General features: G+C 38.6%; 1 protein-coding gene across 1 annotated transcript in view; it reads right to left on the reverse strand.

Annotated features, from left to right (window-relative positions):
• ARB2A (ARB2 cotranscriptional regulator A) overlaps positions 1 to 20,564 on the reverse strand; it is a 404,738-nt gene that overhangs the window by 166,529 nt on the left and 217,645 nt on the right. The window contains exon 8 of the mRNA XM_068980929.1: positions 11,410 to 11,529. Within this exon, the coding sequence (XP_068837030.1) occupies positions 11,410 to 11,529 (120 nt within the window). The remainder of the gene's footprint in view (positions 1 to 11,409; positions 11,530 to 20,564) is intronic.

A 20,564-nucleotide genomic window follows, 5' to 3' on the forward strand; every position in this document is an offset into this window, starting at 1 on the left:
AACTGCTGCCTTGATTCATCATTTCATTGTCCTGATTTTTCTGCCTACTAGACCCTCTTTCTTTCTCAAGGGAAGACCCCATTTCTAAATCCCCAGCCAATGGTTGAAGCCTTAAACTTTGGTTGCTTTATTCACCCTGCCCCCAGTGTTGAATCATCTTCTTTTTTCCTTCTCTATAAGGCAAAGAGCTGGAGTTTGGTTGTGGAGAAGAGGTAGTCTTAGAACCAACAACGAAATTCTGTTTGCTCAGTTCTCACCCAATGCCTTGATTTTCTGCTCCCTGCAACCAGATTATGCCTCCTGATTCAAACCTGTGCTCACCCTGCTCTACAGATCCCTCCCTAGTGATGGTTCAACTGCTGCTCCCTCCAAATTCAAGTTCTCCAGCTGAACTGGCTCTTCTTGAACCCATCTTGAACTCTAGTAATGAGCCTTTGTCCACAGCTGGCTTCCATCTTGTTCTCGCAAGCTTTACTCTAACATTAATCTAGTATGCTTCAAGTCTAAGTCTACTTGACTTGCCTGTGTTAATCTGAATAAATTATTCAACAAAAATTGAGGTCTAACTTCTAAGACAGATGTTAAATGGTTTTGATTTGAAAATTTTTTCTTCTAAGAGCTCATTTCAATTTGTGGTGTCAAATCAGAGGTGTCACTGTGGTTGGGAATCTCATATGGGGGAGTGCTTACACTGAGTGATCATCATAAAGCTATAACAAGGGTAAAAACAGCTCCATTATTAAGTGAAATGTGTCTTTCTATAATCCCTCTTATAAAAGACTTACAATAGTCAATCATGCTCTCATCTCTGCAGTAAAATACAAAATCTCTCATTAAGATCTTTTATAAAACCAATGGAAAAAGAAATGTTTCTTATAGAAAGACTTAGTCTAACAAATTAATATGTCAGTTTTTCTGGGTTCTTCTCAACATGTTATTGTACTGATTTTAGCAGACAGTGATTTCCTGGCAGCCTTTGTTGAATGAAGCAATACAATGCCCGATCTCTGAGTGGCACAGATACAAGGCAGTAAGACCTGGATGCAGTCCATCTATATGGATATTGAAAAACCTCCTCCAAAGGTAATTCTGATGGGGTAACAAGGATCTTTACTCTACAAAAGGATTCTATAAAGATTAGTGAAAATTTTCTCCATTTCTGCCTTCTGAACAACCTGATCTTGCTGTGAATGAGAGATATTAAAGAGCACATTCAGTCCTTAGTAGAAATGATCTATCAAGGATGGAAGTAATCACAAGTAACATCATACTTAATGATGAAAAAAAAATGATTTCCCTTTAAGATCAGGAACAAAAGGATGCCCACTCTAGTTACTTCTATTAACATTATACTGGACAGGCCAATTAGGCAAAAAACAAACAAACATCTAAATTTGAAAGGAAAAAGTAAGGCTATTTTCACTCACAGGTTATATGATTTTGAACACAGAAAACCCTAAGGAATTCACACACACACACACACACACACACACACACACACACACAATTAGAATTAACAAATGAATTCAGTAAGGTTGTAGGATACAAGATGAAGACATGAAATGAATTGTGTTTCTATTTCCTGGCGATAAGCAATCTGAAAATAAAATCAAAAAAACAATTGCACTTACAATAGTGAAAGTGTCAGTCACTCAGCCGTGTCTGGCTCTTTCGGATGGCACAGACTGTACTCTGCCAGACTCCTCTGCCCATGGAATTCTCCAGAATACTGGAGTGAGATCAAACGCAGGTCTCCTGCATTGACAGGAGGATTCTTTACTATCTGAGTCACCAGGGAAGTCCCAAAAGGATTATGCTGGACTCCTACTTCACACAATGAAAAAAAAACTAACTCAAGTGACAAAAACAAAGACTAGATAAATTGGACTTCATCAAAATAAAACACTTCTGTACGTCAAAGATCATCATTCAGTTCAGTTCAGTTCAGTCGCTCAGTCGTGTCCGACTCTTTGCGACCCCAGAAATTGCAGCACGCCAGGCCTCCCTGTCCATCACCAACTCCCGGAGTTCACTCAGACTCACATCCATCGAGTCCGTGATGCCATCCAGCCATCTCATCCTTGGTCGTCCCCTTCTTCTCCTGCCCCCAATCCCTCCCAGCATCAGAGTCTTTTCCAATGGGTCAACTCTTCTCATGAGGTGGCCAAAGTACTGGAGTTTCAGCTTCAGCATCATTCCTTCCAAAGAAATCCCAGGGTTGATCTCCTTCAGAATGGACTGGTTGGATCTCCTTGCAGTCCAAGGGACTCTCAAGAGTCTTCTCCAACACCACAGTTCGAAAGGATCAATTCTTTGGTGCTCAGCCTTCTTCACAGTCCAACTCTCACATCCATACATGACTACTGGAAAAACCATAGCCTTGACTAGACGGACCTTAGTTGGCAAAGATCGTCATTAAGAAACTGAAAATAAAACCCACAGAATGAGAGAAAATATTTCAAATCACGTACCTGTTATCCACTGGAATCATGTGTCCACAATATATAAAGAACTCTTATGACTCAACAGTAAAATGACAACATAATTAAAAAATGGACAAAATGTTTTAACTGATCATTTCTCCAAAACAAACATACAAATGGCCAATACCACATCAAAAGATGCTCAAAGTCATCAGTCATAGAGAAAAGCAAATAAAAGCTGCAAGATACCATTTCACCCCAACTAGTTCTGCAAAAGTAAAAAAGACAGACAATATATGAGTGTTAGCAGGTATGGAGAAACTGGAACCCTCCTATATTGCTGGTGGGATTCTAAGTATGAGAGTGATGGCCAATGAGTATGGAATTTCTTTTGGGGTGACAAAATGTTCTAAAAATTACATAGTGAAGGTATAAACTGCTGAATTGCATACTTCAAAAATGAATTTCTTGGAAGGTAAGTTATATCTCAGTAAACCTCAGGAAATCTCAATTATGTCTCAATACAGATATGCGATTGTATCTCAAAATTTTTTTAAAGTTAAATATGGAAATAAGCAAAAGTAAGCTGATTACTAAATAAAAAGTAACCTTAGACTCACGACAGGATAAAGTAGAGAGCTTCCCAGACTTATTTCAGACACTGCCTTATACTATTATGAGAAGACAGAAAGAATTTGCCTGCCAATACAGCAGACGCAGGTTTGATTCCTGGGTCAGGAAGATCTCCTGGGGAAGGAAATGGCAACCCACTCCAGGACTCTTGCCTGGAGTAAAAATCCCATGGACAAAGGAATCTGGTGGGTAACTAAAGTCCGTGGGGCCGCAGAAGAGTCAGAAATGATTTAGCAACTAAGCAACAACAACAAAGACGGTAACTTAGGTTAATAACTTTCCTTTTTGATTGAGAAGACTATACTTTGAAGAATGAGTTACAGAGAGGCAGCCTTTTTGGTCAACCTGTGGTTTGGGTATACCAGCAGAGAGGAAACTGTATAAGAAACTCCAGGAACAAAAGGGGTAATGTTGTCTAATGTGAAAGAACTGATTAGGCAGAATTCCCAAATTAACCAATATTCAAATGGAGGGTAGGAAGAATGAATAAGTTTAATTAGTAAGAGAGTTATTGTTAAGGCTTAAACTCTATAAACTAGTCAATTAACTGTGCAGGTATTCAAGACTTCACATGTTGTTATATATTCTTCCCAAATGTGTGATGGGGGGAATAAAAGCTTTGTTAGGCTCTTTATTCTCAAGCTGTTTCCAGATGATTTGGGCAAGATTTAGAGATCAAAGATAATTTAAAAACAAAACTAATTAGTAAAGATTAAATTGTAAAAGATACAAATATTATAGAAAAAAGGGGGGTTAATTGAGAATACTTTTTGAAAAATCTGGTAAGGAGGAAAATTCTTTCACTTGGGAGGGGGAAATGGCATTAGCAAAAATGAGAATAAGCATATACTAGGGTCCTTTATGGAGAAGGAAAGGGCAACCCACTCCAGTGTTCTTGCCTGGAGAATCCTGGGGATGGCGGAGCCTGGTGGGCTGCCATCTCCGGGGTCGCACAGGGTTGCACATGACTGAAGCGACTTAGCAGCAGCAGCAGGGTCCTTTAGGAAAGGCAGAGGAACCAGAGATCAAATTGCCGACATCTGCTGGATCATGGAAAAAGCAAGAGAATTCCAGAAAAACATCTATTTCTGCTTTATTGACTATGCCAAAGCCTTTGACTGTATGGATCACAATCAACTGTGGAACGTTCTGAAAGAGATGGGAATACCAGACCACCTGCCCTGCCTCTTGAGAAACCTATATGCAGGTCAGGAAGCAACAGTGAGAACTGGACATGGAACAACAGATTGGTTCCAAATAGGAAAAGGAGTACGTCAAGGCTGTATATTGTCACCCTGCTTATTTAACTTCTATGCAGAGTACATCATGAGAAACGCTGGGCTGGAAGAAGCACAAGCTGGAATCAAGATTGCTGGGAGAAATATCAATCACCTCAGATATGCAGATGACACTACCCTTTCAGCAGAAAGTGAAGAGGAACTAAAAAGCCTCTTGAAAGTGAAAGAGGAGAGTGAAAAAGTTGGCTTAAAGCTCAACATTCAGAAAACAAAGATCATGGCACCTGGTCCCATCACTTCCTGGGAAATAGATGGGGAAACAGTGAAAACAGTGTCAGACTTTATTTTTTATGGGCTCCAAAATCACTGCAGATGATGATTGCAGCCATGAAATTAAAAGACGCTTACTTCTTGGAAGGAAAGTTATGACCAACCTAGAGAGCATATTCAAAAGCAGAGACATTACTTTGCCAACAAAGGTCCGTCTAGTCAAAGCTATGGTTTTTCCAGTGGTCATGCATGGATGTGAGAGTTGGACTGTGAAGAAGGCTGAGCGCCGAAGAACTGATGCTTTTGAACTGTGGTGTTGGAGAAGACTCTTGAGAGTCCACTGGACTGCAAGGAGATAGATCCAACCAGTCTATCCTGAAGGAGATCAGTCCTGGGTGTTCATTGGAAGGACTGATGCTGAGGCTGAAACTCCAATACTTTGGCCACCTGATGCGAAGAGTTGCCTCATTGGAAAAGACTCTGATGCTGGGAAGGATTGGGGGCAGGAGGAGAAGGGGATGACAGAGGATGAGATGGCTGGATGGCATCACCAACTCGATGGACATGAGTCTGAGTAAACTCCGGGAGTTGGTGATGGAAAGGGAGGCCTAGCGTGCTGCGATTCATGGCATCGCAAAGAGTCAGACACGACTGAGCGACTGAACTGAACTGAGGGTCCTTTAGACTCATGTTTAATAAACAATGATTTAATTCCTAATAACCAGGAATTTCGGAGAAGGCAACGGCAGCCCACTCCAGTGTTCTTGCCTGGAGAATCCCAGGGACGGGAGAGCCTGGTGTGCTGCCGTCTATGGGGTCATACAGAGTCGGACACAACTGAAGTGACTTAGCAGCAGCAGCAGCAACCAGGAATTTTGTAATTTAACCCTCAAACTCTGCTTATATAAAGTGGGTACTTACAGAGAAGGACACACATAAAGGATCTGACCCAACTTATAATTTGCAGGTATCGGAACTAGGATTCAAGCCCAGGTCATCTTCATTTGTTTTGTGTTCTTCCACTACATTGAACTTGGAGGCCTGGGGTAGAGGCACAGAGAGATGAAACAATGGTAATAAGAAATTAGACTAGAACTGAAAGTTGCTATTGGGAAAAATACAGCTGGAAAGAGATAATCAGATTACACAGAAGGTGTTAAAGTGACAGAGAAGATAGGTGAGGTGCGACAATAGGGAGGCAATATGATTCTGGAGGGCTTCCCTGGTGGCTCCGACAGTAAAGTGTCCACCTGGAATGTGGGAGGCCTGGGTTTGACCTCTGGGTCCGGAAGATCCCCTGGAAAAGGGAATGGCAACCACTCCAGTTTACTTGCCTGGGGAATCCCATGGACAGAGGTCGTGCAGAGTTGGACACGACTGAGCGACTTCACTTTCTTTCTTACTACGATTCTGGAATGCTTTGGTAGAAAGGGAGTTTAAATAATATCAGGTATACAGGATGGAATGGAGAGAAAAGAGAGCCGGTAGAAAAGTGGGTATGAGTGTAGTGATACTGCTGTGAAATGATGAATTAACAACAGTGGGCACATACAGGAGAAGACATGATCAATATTTCAGAGAGAAAAGAATAAACCCGACAAAATGTATTGGTTGGTTAGTTATGGGACAAAGGAGAAGAGTTCATACAAAAATTGACAAATTGAGCCATTCTTTCCAACAGTTAGACCTCCTAATACTTATTGAAAATCATTTGAGTAGAAGGTAAAACAAATCAAATCTCAATACAGAGGTAACTACTGTGAAGCTTAACAAATCACATCTGTATATGAAACTCTCTCCTTTGGTATCTCATTTATTCTATCAGCCATAATTATTAAATATCCAGTGTATACAAATATTTTCCCCAATATCTACATATGAGCATAATCACTGTTCATTACTTGTTCTTTATTGTGCTTCATCTCCGTTCACATCCACGTCAACATGCTTCTGGAGGAGTACACTGGGAAAGATATTATTCCCTCTTTGTTTTCATTCAGCTTTCCAGATCCGATGTCTTTAAGTCACGGAGAATTTGTTTCCTCAACATCTGACGTGTGCTTCTCCCTTACTGGTCATCTATGTTCATAAAGCCCTTCACTGGATCTCACTTAGGCTCTTGCAACTAACTCCTAAAATTAGTGTCATCAACAATCAATCGAAAGACAGTATCTATACTGTATGCAAAGAATTAAACAAAATGGAATACAGGAGGCAGAAATAATATACCCTCTGATTTCTCTCTGAGGAGCCTATAAAAATAGGAAAACTAAATTGTTTTCACATGAAACTAGAGAAATAAGACAGAGGTTCCATACACAAGTTGCAATCATCCCATGCATTAACATGCTACTTGTATAATGCAGGCAGTCAAGGCAGAAATTCAACTTATATTACAAACGGTGATTTGTTTTTACTGAATTGTTTACATTTTAAAGTTGAAAGGTTTTTAAGAAGTATTTTTGGCCTGAGTTGTTTTGACACTCTAATGGCTCAATTTTTCTTTGTTTATAAGCCAGTATTCTACCTCTCCTCAATTCTTGATTCCAAGCAGCCCATATTTTAGGTATTTCCATTGATCACATTAAGCAGATATGCTACCTGTATCCAATTTACTTTGTTCTTTGTAGATAGAGTATAAACAATGCTTCTTTAAAGTCATAGTTAATGCATGTCACTAAAGGCAAAAACTAATTCTTTTAGTCCTGTTCCTTTTTCTTTTCAGTATAAATCCAAATTATGCTCTAGATAATTTTTTAAAGATCATCTCTTAAGAGCAGACTGAGGTTGAGTGTCCGTACACAACTTAGTCCAAAAAATAGTCCTCCATCAGCTGCTGAAGGTCAGCTTAGGCTGCCTAGAGGCTAGAGAGCCCAGCATGGAACAATGGCAGGAAAATAGAGTTCCCTTCATTCCTTAATTCACATGCAAGTGAGGTGCCAATCAAGTGCTGACAAGCATGGAGAAACCAAAATCAAAAGTGGGTAGAGATACACGTTCAAAAGGGGCAGTTTTCACACATTTCTAAGAGATGTTTTTAATGGTGATTGTGAACATACCACTAATGATGTGGAAAAGGATAGAAAAACAATAAGAAAAATACTAATTTTATATCAACTGAGAGGATGCAATAAGCTAATGAAACACATTTGCTAAAATTGTTTAATGTGTTCTATAAAAATATCAATGATTTCACTTTGACTAAGGAAAGAAATCTGAATGCAAATTGATGTATAGAGCACTGCAAATAGGGAAGGTGAGTTAAGATTTGAAACTGGGCACTGACAAGGAAGCTGACTCATTTCCCAATAAAAAAAAATTTATGCTGGCCTGATTTTGTCAAACTAACCATTATCTACAAAGACAAAAGCCAAATACTGAAATGACTGAGTATGGAAGCAATGCAATCACTTCACAAAGTGGTTGGTGAAAGGGATGACAAAGCTTAAAAACTGGCACTGTTTTTTTAATGACACTTTATTTCTAACAAATGAGTTTAAACTTTTAAAAACGACTGTAAGGCAAATGTAAGCTGCATTAGTTGTAGGTGTTTTTCTAAAAGAATTTGGTAAGTTGTTGATTATGACTACTATTTCTATCTATGACATATAAAGCAAAATTTATTAGAAATTGAAGGCTTTGACAGTGATGATTTAATAAGAGTAACTTTATGTTATTGCTGTTTATTAGTGTTATTTTAAATACACAGAAAAAATAGCATAGGATAGACATGTTATTTTTAAAATTCATTATCAATTCATAAAATAAACAGTTCTTTAATTTTACTTTAAAGACTGAATGCTAGGATTGCTACCAGAGCTGTCTTATCAATATCTATTTTTACTAAGATTGCAGAAAGTTTAGAGAATTAGAAACTTGAGATGTTACCATATGATGGGAATAAAGGAAGTGAGAGGCATATTTTTAGAATCATCTTTTTCATTGGTTTTGAAAATGAATCTCTTAACTATCTCCTGGATTCTTCAGGCGAATTCTGTACTTCAAGATAGGGTATAATGATAAATTATGTTCTCAGTTTTAAAAAACAACAATTAGCAAAATATGAAAGGTCTACAACTATTTTGTACTTTATATTTAAAAGTAATTTTTCAGATATCTATTAGTAGTACCTTTAATTTTAAACTCTAATTACAGAGAATTTAATAAATGACAAGATATATCTTAGCACAGGTCCTGACTAGTAAGTATTATTCAAACAATAATCACTAAAAGTAATTACATGTAATATCAAAACTGTACTAGTCACACAGTTCATATTTAAAAGAAATTTTCTTAAAATTCATGATCCAAAAAGGAATGTGAACTTGAATGAGGATGGTAGGAAAATAATCTCCATGGATTGAAATGTGATGCTACAAACTAGGGACATTCCATCCATAAGAGGGGGTGTGTGCGTGTGTATATGTGTGTGTGTACAGAATCTTGAATCAGGGATACAATTTTCTGATAATTTTTTTACAAAATTAAAGTTTACTGAAATCCAAACGATTTACTGTCTGATGTGTAAAATGTACTACTGAAACAAAAAACTAAACCATAATTTAAGATGTTCACAATCAACTTTTTTGTAAAGTTAATATTAAATGTTTCAATCATAGTAAAACAATTTCATATAATACATTTATGTTGAAAAATACTGGGAGGCTGAATATTTGTCAACATTTTAAACACCAGGAGTTTTCTTCTAAGAATAAGCGGGAGACCAGGAAAGAATGTGATTCAGTGTTAGGCAAAAACGAAACGTTTACACATACTTCAATTTTTTGTGTAATATCAATGCTATCTTTCAAAAGTTCTTGAAATTAAGTAGAAACACAATGGCCTTAAATGTATTCATCAAGCTTTGTAAAAAATTTATGTAAAACTAAGTTATTTATTTAGAGGAATTCTTTTCAGTAAGTCACAAACTACTTTTTCTTTAGCTTCCACCATCTATATGCCTTTTTTGCATACCTCTATCAAAGTTACTTGACAATAAGTAGCAAATATCTGAGGCTAACATAATCGAAACATAAACAAGGTATATCACATTAAATAGACTTCTCAGTCCTGGTGTTGCCTGACAGATATGCGCTGTGCCAGTGGTTATATTATATTCCTCCTCCCATGCATGCACCTCCTGCAGAGACAGCAGACTACAGAAGCTGACCCTTACTGAGACCATCTTGTCTCTCTGACAAAGCTCCTTTTTAACTTCTTACTTACTGGTTACTTCCTGTGATGGAGAAAAACTTTAGCTCAGCTTGTGATAATTTCACAGGCCCTGAGGACCCTGACCCTAATAGCCTCAAGGTCAGAAGTCAAGTCTTGTTCTGAAACATCTGTGTGCTTTATATTAAAGTGGAACAAAAGTGCAGAAATATCCACCAGTGTGTGACAAGAAGGACAGGCAAAATAAGACTGACACATGGGTCATCTGTTACTCTGGCATCCTAAGTTCATTTTTAAAACTGTCCAAAATTCACTTAAATTCCAAATCTGATGTACAGATTTGATGTTAACTGTCTTAAGCTAAATCAGGAAAATGTATGTTTCACAGAAGTTTTAAATTTGAACAGTCTTGCAGGCCTTCAGACATATTCGAAGCTATTCTATAAAGTCATGAAATTTCATGTTTTATGTAACTTAATGACTTACAGGAAGAAAACATAAGGTACCTAATACATCAGCTATAAATGCATTTATATATATCTGAATGATTAAAAGAACTATTTGAAAGCCAACATTCACATTTTAAAAAGGACATCATAATTCGTATGTTAGAGAATGATCCTAAGATATCCATTTGGTAGTAAACAAATTCAGCAGAACTAAAAGCACATGAATATAATTTCTAAACATGAAATCAATTTAAGAAATGAATGATTTCAGTTATTTATAGATCTTAAGAGAGCACAGTATTTGTAAATTTAGGTCAGTTAAAGTATTCTCAGGTGTCACCACTATTTTTATATCTAAATCACATGGGTAAGCAGTAAGGCATGGGGAAGTTGAAAAGACCACAGATATATAATTTCCACGATGAACAATACATGGCAAAGTTTACAAACATTAAAAATTAGACCACCAATGCTATGCTGGCTTTTAATGTCTACTTAAGGCTATATGGATTTAAAATTATCAAATGCACTTTATCAGATAAATCATTTTATTACAGCAATGGTACTTTCCAGTGACATAAGGGGTAATGAACATGGAGCACATTTTTAGGACTGATTATACTTCATTAATTATTCAGACCTGCACAAAGTATGATAATTGTAATACTGTGGTAAAACAGACACCAAATTCAGAAATCTTGGTAATTTTTCTATTATGTACACATATCTTAACTGCAAGAATCGGATTATTTTGAAATGCAGAGATTTTTATGACTAAGCATGGAGTTGCACTTAACAGTAGATTAACAGAATCTTTCTGATAGTTTTAATACTAATTATATGGATTTTGATCAAGTACTAATTTATAGAGATAGTATAGTCAGTTAAAGAGTCTCTAGAAATTTTAAACACTTTACAGATAATAGTGCTTCAACGATATACACATACACAGGAATCACAAATATAAAATGCATGGAAAGTGGAGCTATAACTTAGAAATTAAAAAGGGAAATGTAAATAAGAAGCAGGCAAAAAGTTGGCAATGAAAAGCTCTGCACAATAAAAGTACATTCCTTTTCAACAATATGAAATTCATTACACCAAATACTTAATCTTCATCCTTTATAAAACAATTTCAAGTAACCATAGCAAAAAAATGGGAGTGAAGGCGATAAACCTGTAAGGAGTTTGGAAATTAAAAACAAGAGTTAACTGTGCACTTACCAGTTCAACAAAAGCAAGTCCTCCATAGCTGTGAGCAACAAAAAATACCTTCTCAGCTGCAGACTGGGCTATGAAATGGTCCCACACATAGACTGCATGTTCTTCAGGAGAGCCATTTTCCTATAAGTAAAACAGACATCATGTATTACATACTGCATCTAATTATTATCATAGCAATCAAAAATTAAATTATATGCTTGCTTATGCAGCATAAGAAATATGATAGCAATAGCTCATTCCAAACAATAACAATACAAAAGAACTACAATGGAAATTCAAATTAGGGAATAAATTAGTATTGAGCCATTAGTAAATTACTGCTAAACTTAAGTGCTACTCCAAGCTTCTGAAAGAAAATATTTAAAATTGGCACATTTTGAGGGGAAATGGCTCACTCTCGGTTTATCTGAGATATTAAAATATACCTAACTACATTAGAATTGCACGGCATAAAGTTACAGTGGTCTTTTAAGGCAGTATAACACTAAGAAATATCAGATACATTTCTATATTTATATCTGAAAATATTTAGAGTATAAATACATCTAAATGATTTGATTTATAAAATTTTAGGTACCTCTGTACATTGAAAATAAGGAAAAAGTTAACAAGTATTTTCAATTTACATTGTTAAAAATACTTTTCCTGAAATAATTTTCCATATATATTTTATTTCTAGAACTGGGAGGATGTCTAAACGTGTAAACCTGGGACTTTTTATATTTCTCTTCAGTTGCTGGTGCGCTGTAGTTGCTTGGTCGTGTCTGACTCTGCGACCCCATGGACTGCAGCACGTTCCTCTGTCCATGGGGATTCTCCGGGCAAGAGTACTGGAGTGGGCTGCCATGCCCTCCTCCAGGGGATCCTCCCAACCCAAGGACTGAACCTGGGTCTCCTGCACGGCAGGAAGATTCTTTACCATCTGAGCCACCAGGCAAGTCCAATAAATACATGAATGTTGCTTTAATTCCAAAAGTTCTCCAATAACTTCATTTTACTGTGTTTACTTCTATAGCAAACACAATTTGTGGTTTAACCTAAAATTCAGATAATGTGGAAAACAAAGAGCTAAAAAAATACAGACCGATAAAACTAAGACATCATGAAATATTTTGTATGAATAATTCTTGGGATGCTTTAACACCGAAAGACTGATTCCCTAAGAATGTCATAATACTAGATGATGAACACAATTTATTCACCTTTTCCATCTCAGAAATTTTAAAATATTATGTTACGGTCCCAATGAATGGTTTCACTGGCTCCATAAAAGCTATTATTCCCTAATGTCTATCTCCACCCTGCATTTCTCTCCAGAGCTCCAGACCCAAGGTCATTTCCTTTTAAATGCCCCACAGATACTTCAAGCTCAACCAATTCAACACTTTGATAAAAATATCCTCTCCAAACCTGTGTCACTGTCTTTGTTCCCCACTTCCTGCTCAAATCTGAGCATCATCTTCTATTTCTCTCTCTCTCTCAAACTCCACATAAAATCAGTAATTAAAAACCTTTTGATTGTCCCCAACCTTCTCTTAAAGCCACCAGCTCTCTCCATTCTCATTTCCTCTGGCTGAGCCTAAGCTCATCCTTTCACAAATGGATGACTGCAACAATCTCCAGTCCAGTTTCCCTGCCTCTAGGATTATCCTAGAGGGTATTACCCATTTAAAGGCCCTCTCCTAACTCTGCAGTGAGAACAACTTTTCAAAAATGCAAATATGGACATGTTGCCATTTGCTCACTCACTGCTAAGAACATTCCGAAGTCTTTTCATCAGCTCCAGGACCAAGTTTAAACTCAGAATGACACTAGGGCCTTACATGATATGGCTTCTGCCTTGAAATGAATGTGCAAAATATGATGAAAAGATACCCTTTTCTCCCCATGAGAGAATGGAAAGAACACTCTCTGTGTTCCAACTGCAGGGAACATCCTGTAATATCCTAGTTGTGCCATACACTTCTTATCTCTGGGCTGTTTTTGATATTATTGTTTGGAAAGTGACCCATATGTTCTGCCTTTGCTTAACCCATCACCTTCACCTGCATCATTCCTATGTGTCTTCAGAACTCAAACTAAGATAATTGCATCTAGCCCCATCACTTCAGGGCAAACAGAAGGGGAAAGGGTGGGAACAGTGACAAATTTCTTCTCCTTGGGCTCTAAAATCACTGTGGATGTGACTGCAGCCATGAAATTAGAATACAGTTGCTTCTTGGCAGGAAACCTACCACAAACCTAGACAGTGTGTTAGAAAGCAAAGACACTGCTTTGCTGACAAAGGTCCATAGAGTCGACGCTACGGTCTTTCCAGGAGTCACATACAGTTGTGAGAGCTGGACGATAAAGAAGTCAGAGCGCTGAAGAACAGATGCTTTTGAACTGTTGTGCTCGAGAGTCCCTTGGACAGCAAGGAGATCAAACCAGTCAATCTGAAAGGAAATTAACCCTGAATACTCATTGGAAAGACTGATGCTGAAGCTGAAGCTCCAATATTTTGGCCAACTGATGCGACGAGCCGATTCACTGGAAAAGATCCTGAAGCTGGGAAAGACTGAAAGCAGAAGAGGGTGACAGAGGATGAGATGGTTGGATGGCATTACCAACACGATGGATATGAACTTGGGAAAACTCTGGGAGATGGTGAGGGATAGGGAGGCCTGGTGTGCTGCAGTCCATGGGGTCGCCAAGAGCTGGACATGACTTGGTGACTCAACAACAACTGGAAGGAAGACTTTGTAGGCACTTCAGGCCTTAAAACAAAGCAAAACAATGGCCAGTTGTGGATGTGACTGGTGATGGAAGTAAAGTCCAGTGCCATAAAGAACAATATCGCATAGGAACCTGGAATGTTAGGTCTATGAATCAAGGTAAAATGGAAGTGGTCAAACAGGAGATGGCAAGAGTGAACATTTTAGGAATCAGTGAAATAAAATGGACTGGAATGGGTGAGTTTAACTCAGATGACCATTATATCTACTATTGTGAGCAAGAATCCTTTAAAAGAAGTGGGGTAGCACTCATAGTCAACAAAAGAGTTCAAAATGCAGGACTTGGACGTAATGTCAAAAATGAAGAATGATCTCTGTTCGTTTCCAAGGCAAACCATTCAATATTACAGTCATCCAAGTCTATGCCCCAATCAGTAATGCTGAAGAAGCTGAAGTTGAACAGGTCTATGAAGACCTACAAGACCTTCTAGAAATAACACCCTCAAAAAGATGTCCTTTTCATCATAGGGGACTGGAATGCAAAAGCAGGAAGTCAAGAGATTGCTGGAGTAACAGGCAAATTTGGTCTTGGAGTACAAAACAAAGTATGGCAAAGGCTAGCAGAGTTCTGCCAAGAGAATGCACTGGTCACAGTAAAAACTCTATTCCAACAACACAAGAGAAGACTCTACACATGGACACTGCCAGATGGTCAATATCGAAATCAGACTGATTATATTCTTTGCAGCCAAAGATGGAGAAGCTCTGTAGAGTCAGCAAAAACTAGACCGGGAGCTGACTGTGGCTCAGATCATGAACTGCTTATTGCAAAATACAGATTGAAATTGAAGAAAGTAGGGAAAACCACTAGACCATTCAGGTAAAACCTAAATCAAATCCCTTATGATTATACAGTGGAAGTAACAAACAGATTCAAGGTATTGCTATACCTTGATCTATTGATATACCTTAATATACCAAGCTCTGATAGATGAGTGCCTATTGCTATACCTTGATCGATTGATATACCTTGATATACCAAGCTCTGATAGATGAGTGCCTATTGATATACCTTGATCGATTGATATACCTTGATATACCAAGCTCTGATAGACAGAATGCCTGAACTATGAACGGAGGTTTGTGACACTGTACAGGAGGCAGGGATGAAGATCATCCACAAGAAAAAGAAATGCAAAAAGGCAAAATGGTTGCCTGAGGAGGCCTTACAAATAGCTGAGAAGAGAAGCTAAAGGCAAAGGAGAAAAGGAAAGATATACCCATGTGAATGCAGAGTTCCAAAGAATAGCACGGAGAGATAAGAAAGCCTTCCTCAATTATCAATGCAAAGAAATAGAGGAAAACAACAGAATGGGAAAGACTAGAGATCTCTTCAAGAAAATTAGGGATACCAAGGAAACATTTCATGCAAAGATGGACACAATTAAGAACAGAAATGGTATGGACTTAACAGAAGCAGAAGATATTAAGAAGAGGTGGCAAGAATACACAAAGAATTATAAAAAAAAAAAAAATCTTCATGACTCAGATAACCACAATGCTGTGATCACTCACACAGAGCCAGACAGCCTGGAATGAGAAGTCAAGTGGGACTTAGGAAGCATCACTATGAACAAAGCTAGTGGAGGTGATGGAATTTCAGCTGAGCTATTTCAAATCCTATAAGATGATGCTGTGAAAGTGCTGCACTCAATATGCCAGTGAAGCTGGAAAACTCAGCAACATCGACAGGACTGGAAAAAGTAAGTTTTCATTTCAATCCCAAAGAAAGGCAATACCAAAGAATGTTCAAACTATCACACAATTGTATTTATCTCATATGCTAGCTGAGTAATACTCAAAATTCTCTAAGCCAGGCTTTGACAGTATGTGAACCCTGAACTTCCAGATGTTCAAGCTGGATTTAGAAAAGGCAGAGGAACCAGAGATCACATTGCCAACACCCTGGACCATCGAAAAAGCAAGAGAGTTCCAGAAAAACATCTACTTCTGCTTTATTGACTATGTGAAAGCCTTTGACTATGTGGTTCACAATAAACTGTGGAAAATTCTTTAAGAGATGGGAATACCAGACCACCTGACCTTCCTCCTGAGAAATCTGTATGCAGGTCAAGATTAGTGCAACAGTGAGAACTGGACATGGAACAACAGACTGGTTCCAAATTGGGAAAGGAATATGTCAAGGTTGTATACTGTCACTCTGCTTATTTAACTTATATTCAGAGTACATCATGTGAAATGCCGGGCTGGATGAAGCACAAGCTGGAATCAAGATTGCCAGGAGAATTATCAATAACCTCAGATATGCAGATGACACCACCCTTATGGCAGAAAGCAAAGGACTAAAGAGCCTCTTGATGAAAGTGAAAGAGGAGAGTGAAAAAGTTGGCTTAAAAGTCAACATCCAGAAAACTCAAATCATGGCATCTGGTCCCATGACTTCATGGCAAGTAGATGGGGAAACAGTGGAAACTGAGAGACTTTATTTTTTGGGGCTCCCAAATCACTGCAGATGGTCACTGCAGCCATGAAATTAAAAGACGATTGCTCTTTGGAATTAAAGTTATTACCAAACTAGACAGCATATTAAAAAGCAGAAGACATTACTTTGCCAACAAAGATCCATCTAGTCAAAGCTATGGTTTTTCCAGTAGTCATGTATGAATGTGAGAGTTGGACTATAAAGAAAGCTGAGCACTGAAGAATTGATGCTTTTCAACTGTGGTGTTGGAGAAGACTCTTCAGAGTCCCTTGGATTGCATGGAGATCCAACCAGTCCATTCTAAAGAAAATCAGTCCTGAATATTCATTGGAAGGACTGATGCTGAAGCTGAAATTCCAATACTTTGGCCACCTGATGCGAAAAACTGATTCATTGGAAAAGACCCTGATGCTGGGAAAGATTGGAGGCAGGAGGAGAAGGAGACGACAGAGAATCAGATGGTTGGATGGCATCACTGACTCAATGGACACAAGTTTGAGCAAGCTCCAGGAGATGGTGATGGACAGGGAGGCCTGGTGTGCTGCAGTCCATGGGGTGGCAAAGATTGGACACAACTGAGTGACTGAACTGAACTTGGCCTTAATAATTTAGTGTGCATTAGTTTAAAAAGTAGGAAAATATTTCTTATTAAAATCAGGATACTGGTTTACTCTGAGAAGAGAAACAGTTGTGATTGGGAAATAGACTTCTAGTGGCTGGAAGTATTTCATTTCTTTCCTGGGATGGTAGCTACACAAGTGTGTTCTTTATAGTTACAGTTAAAATTACTAACACATACCAAGCAGTTTTTTGTACATATATAGACCGTAACCATAGAATTTATTCTATAAACCTTTTAGAGTGAAGAAAGGTAGTGTTAATAATTGGACTGGGAAAACAGGTCTAAACTGGGACAATCTAGAGAAAACCCAGACATCTGATTTCCCTAGTTATATCTCACAATGAAATGTAAAAACAAAACAGGAAGACAGATAACAGTTTCTATGTGCTGGTAGTTGGCAGAACTAACAATTTCAAATATCTGTGATGGTCCTAAATATTCTCCTATATAGAGAGACAGAATTAAAAACACATAGGTAATTAGATTACTCTGCGCCATCTAGGTTCTGTGCTGAAAGTGGGGATGTAAGGATGATGTGAAGCAAGCCACGATCCTGACCTTCACTGTGTTTGCCATTTCATAAATGTGCTAACATACAAAGACAGGAGAGGGCATAGTGTGTAAGGAGCATTACTTTCTCTATTGTTGACGGACTGTCTTCACACAAGTCCAACGGGTCTACTATAAACCCACACTACTTGATATCAGCGAAGTCCTCCCTGCTTTCTTCTCACAGTCAAAAACCCTTCCTTTATACTGTTGAGAGTCTATCTGCCCCTTCTGTTTCATTCCCATCTCATTCCGAGTCCTCCAACAATGAATTTTAACTAGTCTCATTTCTTCTAGTCCTTCCCATTACTTTTTGCCAGATTAATCTTCCTGAAGCCTAGCTCTGATGCACTCACTCTGTCTTAAAGGTCATTTACTAAAATGGTTGCCATTGCCTACAAAACAAACAACTATAACTGGAACTCTTTAGCCAACGTCTTTAAACTCTACCTTTCCAGCCTGCCTTCTTGCTATTTGCAAGGATCTTATTCATGCTCCAGGAAAAACTGAAATATACATGAATAGTCTGAAAATCCTAGACAAAAACTCTACCATGAAATACAGTCTGGGATCTCATGAGTAATGCAGCTCAGACTAGGCAAAAACTAGACATGAGAACACTTCCAAGGCAGCAGTTCCTCATTTCATAGATAAAGTAGTAGACTATCCCACTACTTAGACTGATGGCAGAGCGAATGGGAAGCAAGGGGTGGACTAACTCATTACAGAGGAAAAATCAACAAAACGTTGTGACTCAGGATATAAGGGAAATTCCCAACCGGGTCCAAATGAACCATCTATGACTAAAGGAGACTTAAGAACCAACAGCTCTTTCCACTGTTCAAATGTAAAGACTACTGTTTGCAGAGATTAGTATTACAGTTGATTTTTTTCTTCCACAGTCGATGGAGATGATACATGTTAAAATGGTTTAGGAGTAGCAGGAAAAAGAAATCTGAAGTATTCATGTGCCCTGAGTATTTCAATATTTTCAGCCTGACTCTTAAGGTCATCCAATTATTGTTCAGTTTTAAACCTAAAATTAAAAACATAATGTTCTAAAAAGCCTAACTCAATTGAAGAAAAAAAAATGCCTATAATATCCACTTAGGGGGTTATCCATAGGCACAACTAAACCATTATACAAGATTATTCTAGGCCATACTTGACATACATTGACATAAAAAGATCCAGGAAAAGGAATCACAGTTTGCCACTAGGGGAGCACCAGGCATTGCTTTTAATGGAAGCTCCCCAGCAGTTCCTATAGCAGACACAACAGAGAACTTTGTGGGGGTTACTGTGTTTGGCCCACAGGGTATTAGCTCAGGAATGAGGGAATCAGGCTCACCTTGGGCAGAGACAGGAGTAACAATGCCTTAAAGTTTTATAACCTACGGAAGCTAACGCCTCTAGAAACAACACCATTTTTTTAGTTTTTTTTTTTTTTTTTTCAGTTCAGTCACTCAGTCGTGTCCGACTCTTTTCGACTCCATGAATCGCAGCAAGCCAGGCCTCCCTGTCCATCAACAACTCCCGGAGTTTACCCAAACTCATGTCCACTGAGTCGGTGATGCCATCCAGCCATCTCATCCTCTGTCGTCCCCTTCTCTTCCTGCCCCTAATCCCTCCCAGCATCAGGGTCTTTTCCAATGAGACCATAGGCGTGTGGCTTTTAGGGTCCCTGCCTGCAAGGGACTTGCCCACTTACAGGAGTTACTACCCTCAGGGAAGATCAAAACTATGGTGTTTACAGTCTATTATAATTCCTTCTGGGCTTCCTGGCAGCTCAGTGGTAAAGAATCTAGCCTGCCAAGCAAGAGATGTGGGTTTGATCCCTGGGTCAGGAAGATCCACTGGAGAAGGAAATGGCAACACACTTTAGTATCCTTGCCTGGGGAATTCATGGCAGACTACAGTCTGTGGGGTCACAAAGAATCAACACGACTTAGCAACTAAACAACAATAACATAATTCCTTCTAATCCAGATGCAGTTTACCAACCGGGGTCATTTTCTTCCTCAGGCAATGTTGTGCAGCAACCAGCCACTTAGACTGGATGCTGTGATCTGCTCCCCAGAACCCGTTTTAGTTTTAGGCACTAATTTCCTGAGCTGTACAAGTGTTGGCAGCTGATAGCTTTAAGTGAGATCCTCTCTAGGCATTGTTCTCAGTCAAACAAAGCTGTTTTGCCTAGTTACAATCCTACCTCTAAGGGAAGCTACCTCCAAAGTCTGGTTGAGATGATATGGATCTACAAAGGACCTATCTCTTGCCTCAAGGCAGGACATCTCCGAAAAGCCACCCCAGACCCAGAGCATCGAGAAGGTGGATGAGGCCTGTGCTGTAACAATATTGCAGTTCAACAACTTCAGACAAAATCTGTGTTTTTGCTCTTCTATAGGTGCTGATATGACCAGTGCATTCTCTTGCTGACTGTGGCTCAGATCATGAACTCCTTATTGGAAAATTCAGACTGAAACTGAAGAAAGCAGGGAAAACCATTAGACCATTCAGGTATCACCTAAATCAAGCCCCTTATGATTATACAGTGAAAGTGACAAATAGACTCAAGGGATTAGATCTGATAGACAGAGTGCCTGAAGAACTATGGACAGAGGATTGTGACACTGTGCAGGAGGCCGTGATCAAGAGCATCCCCAAGGAAAAGAAATGTAGAAAGGCAAAATGGTTGTCTGAGGAGGCCTTACAAATAGCTGAGAAGAGAAGAGAAGCTAAAGGCAAAGGAGAAAAGGAAAGAGATAAC

Source organism: Capricornis sumatraensis, chromosome 9 (genome assembly GCF_032405125.1).
Source record: "Capricornis sumatraensis isolate serow.1 chromosome 9, serow.2, whole genome shotgun sequence".
Taxonomy (NCBI): Eukaryota; Metazoa; Chordata; class Mammalia; order Artiodactyla; family Bovidae; genus Capricornis; species Capricornis sumatraensis.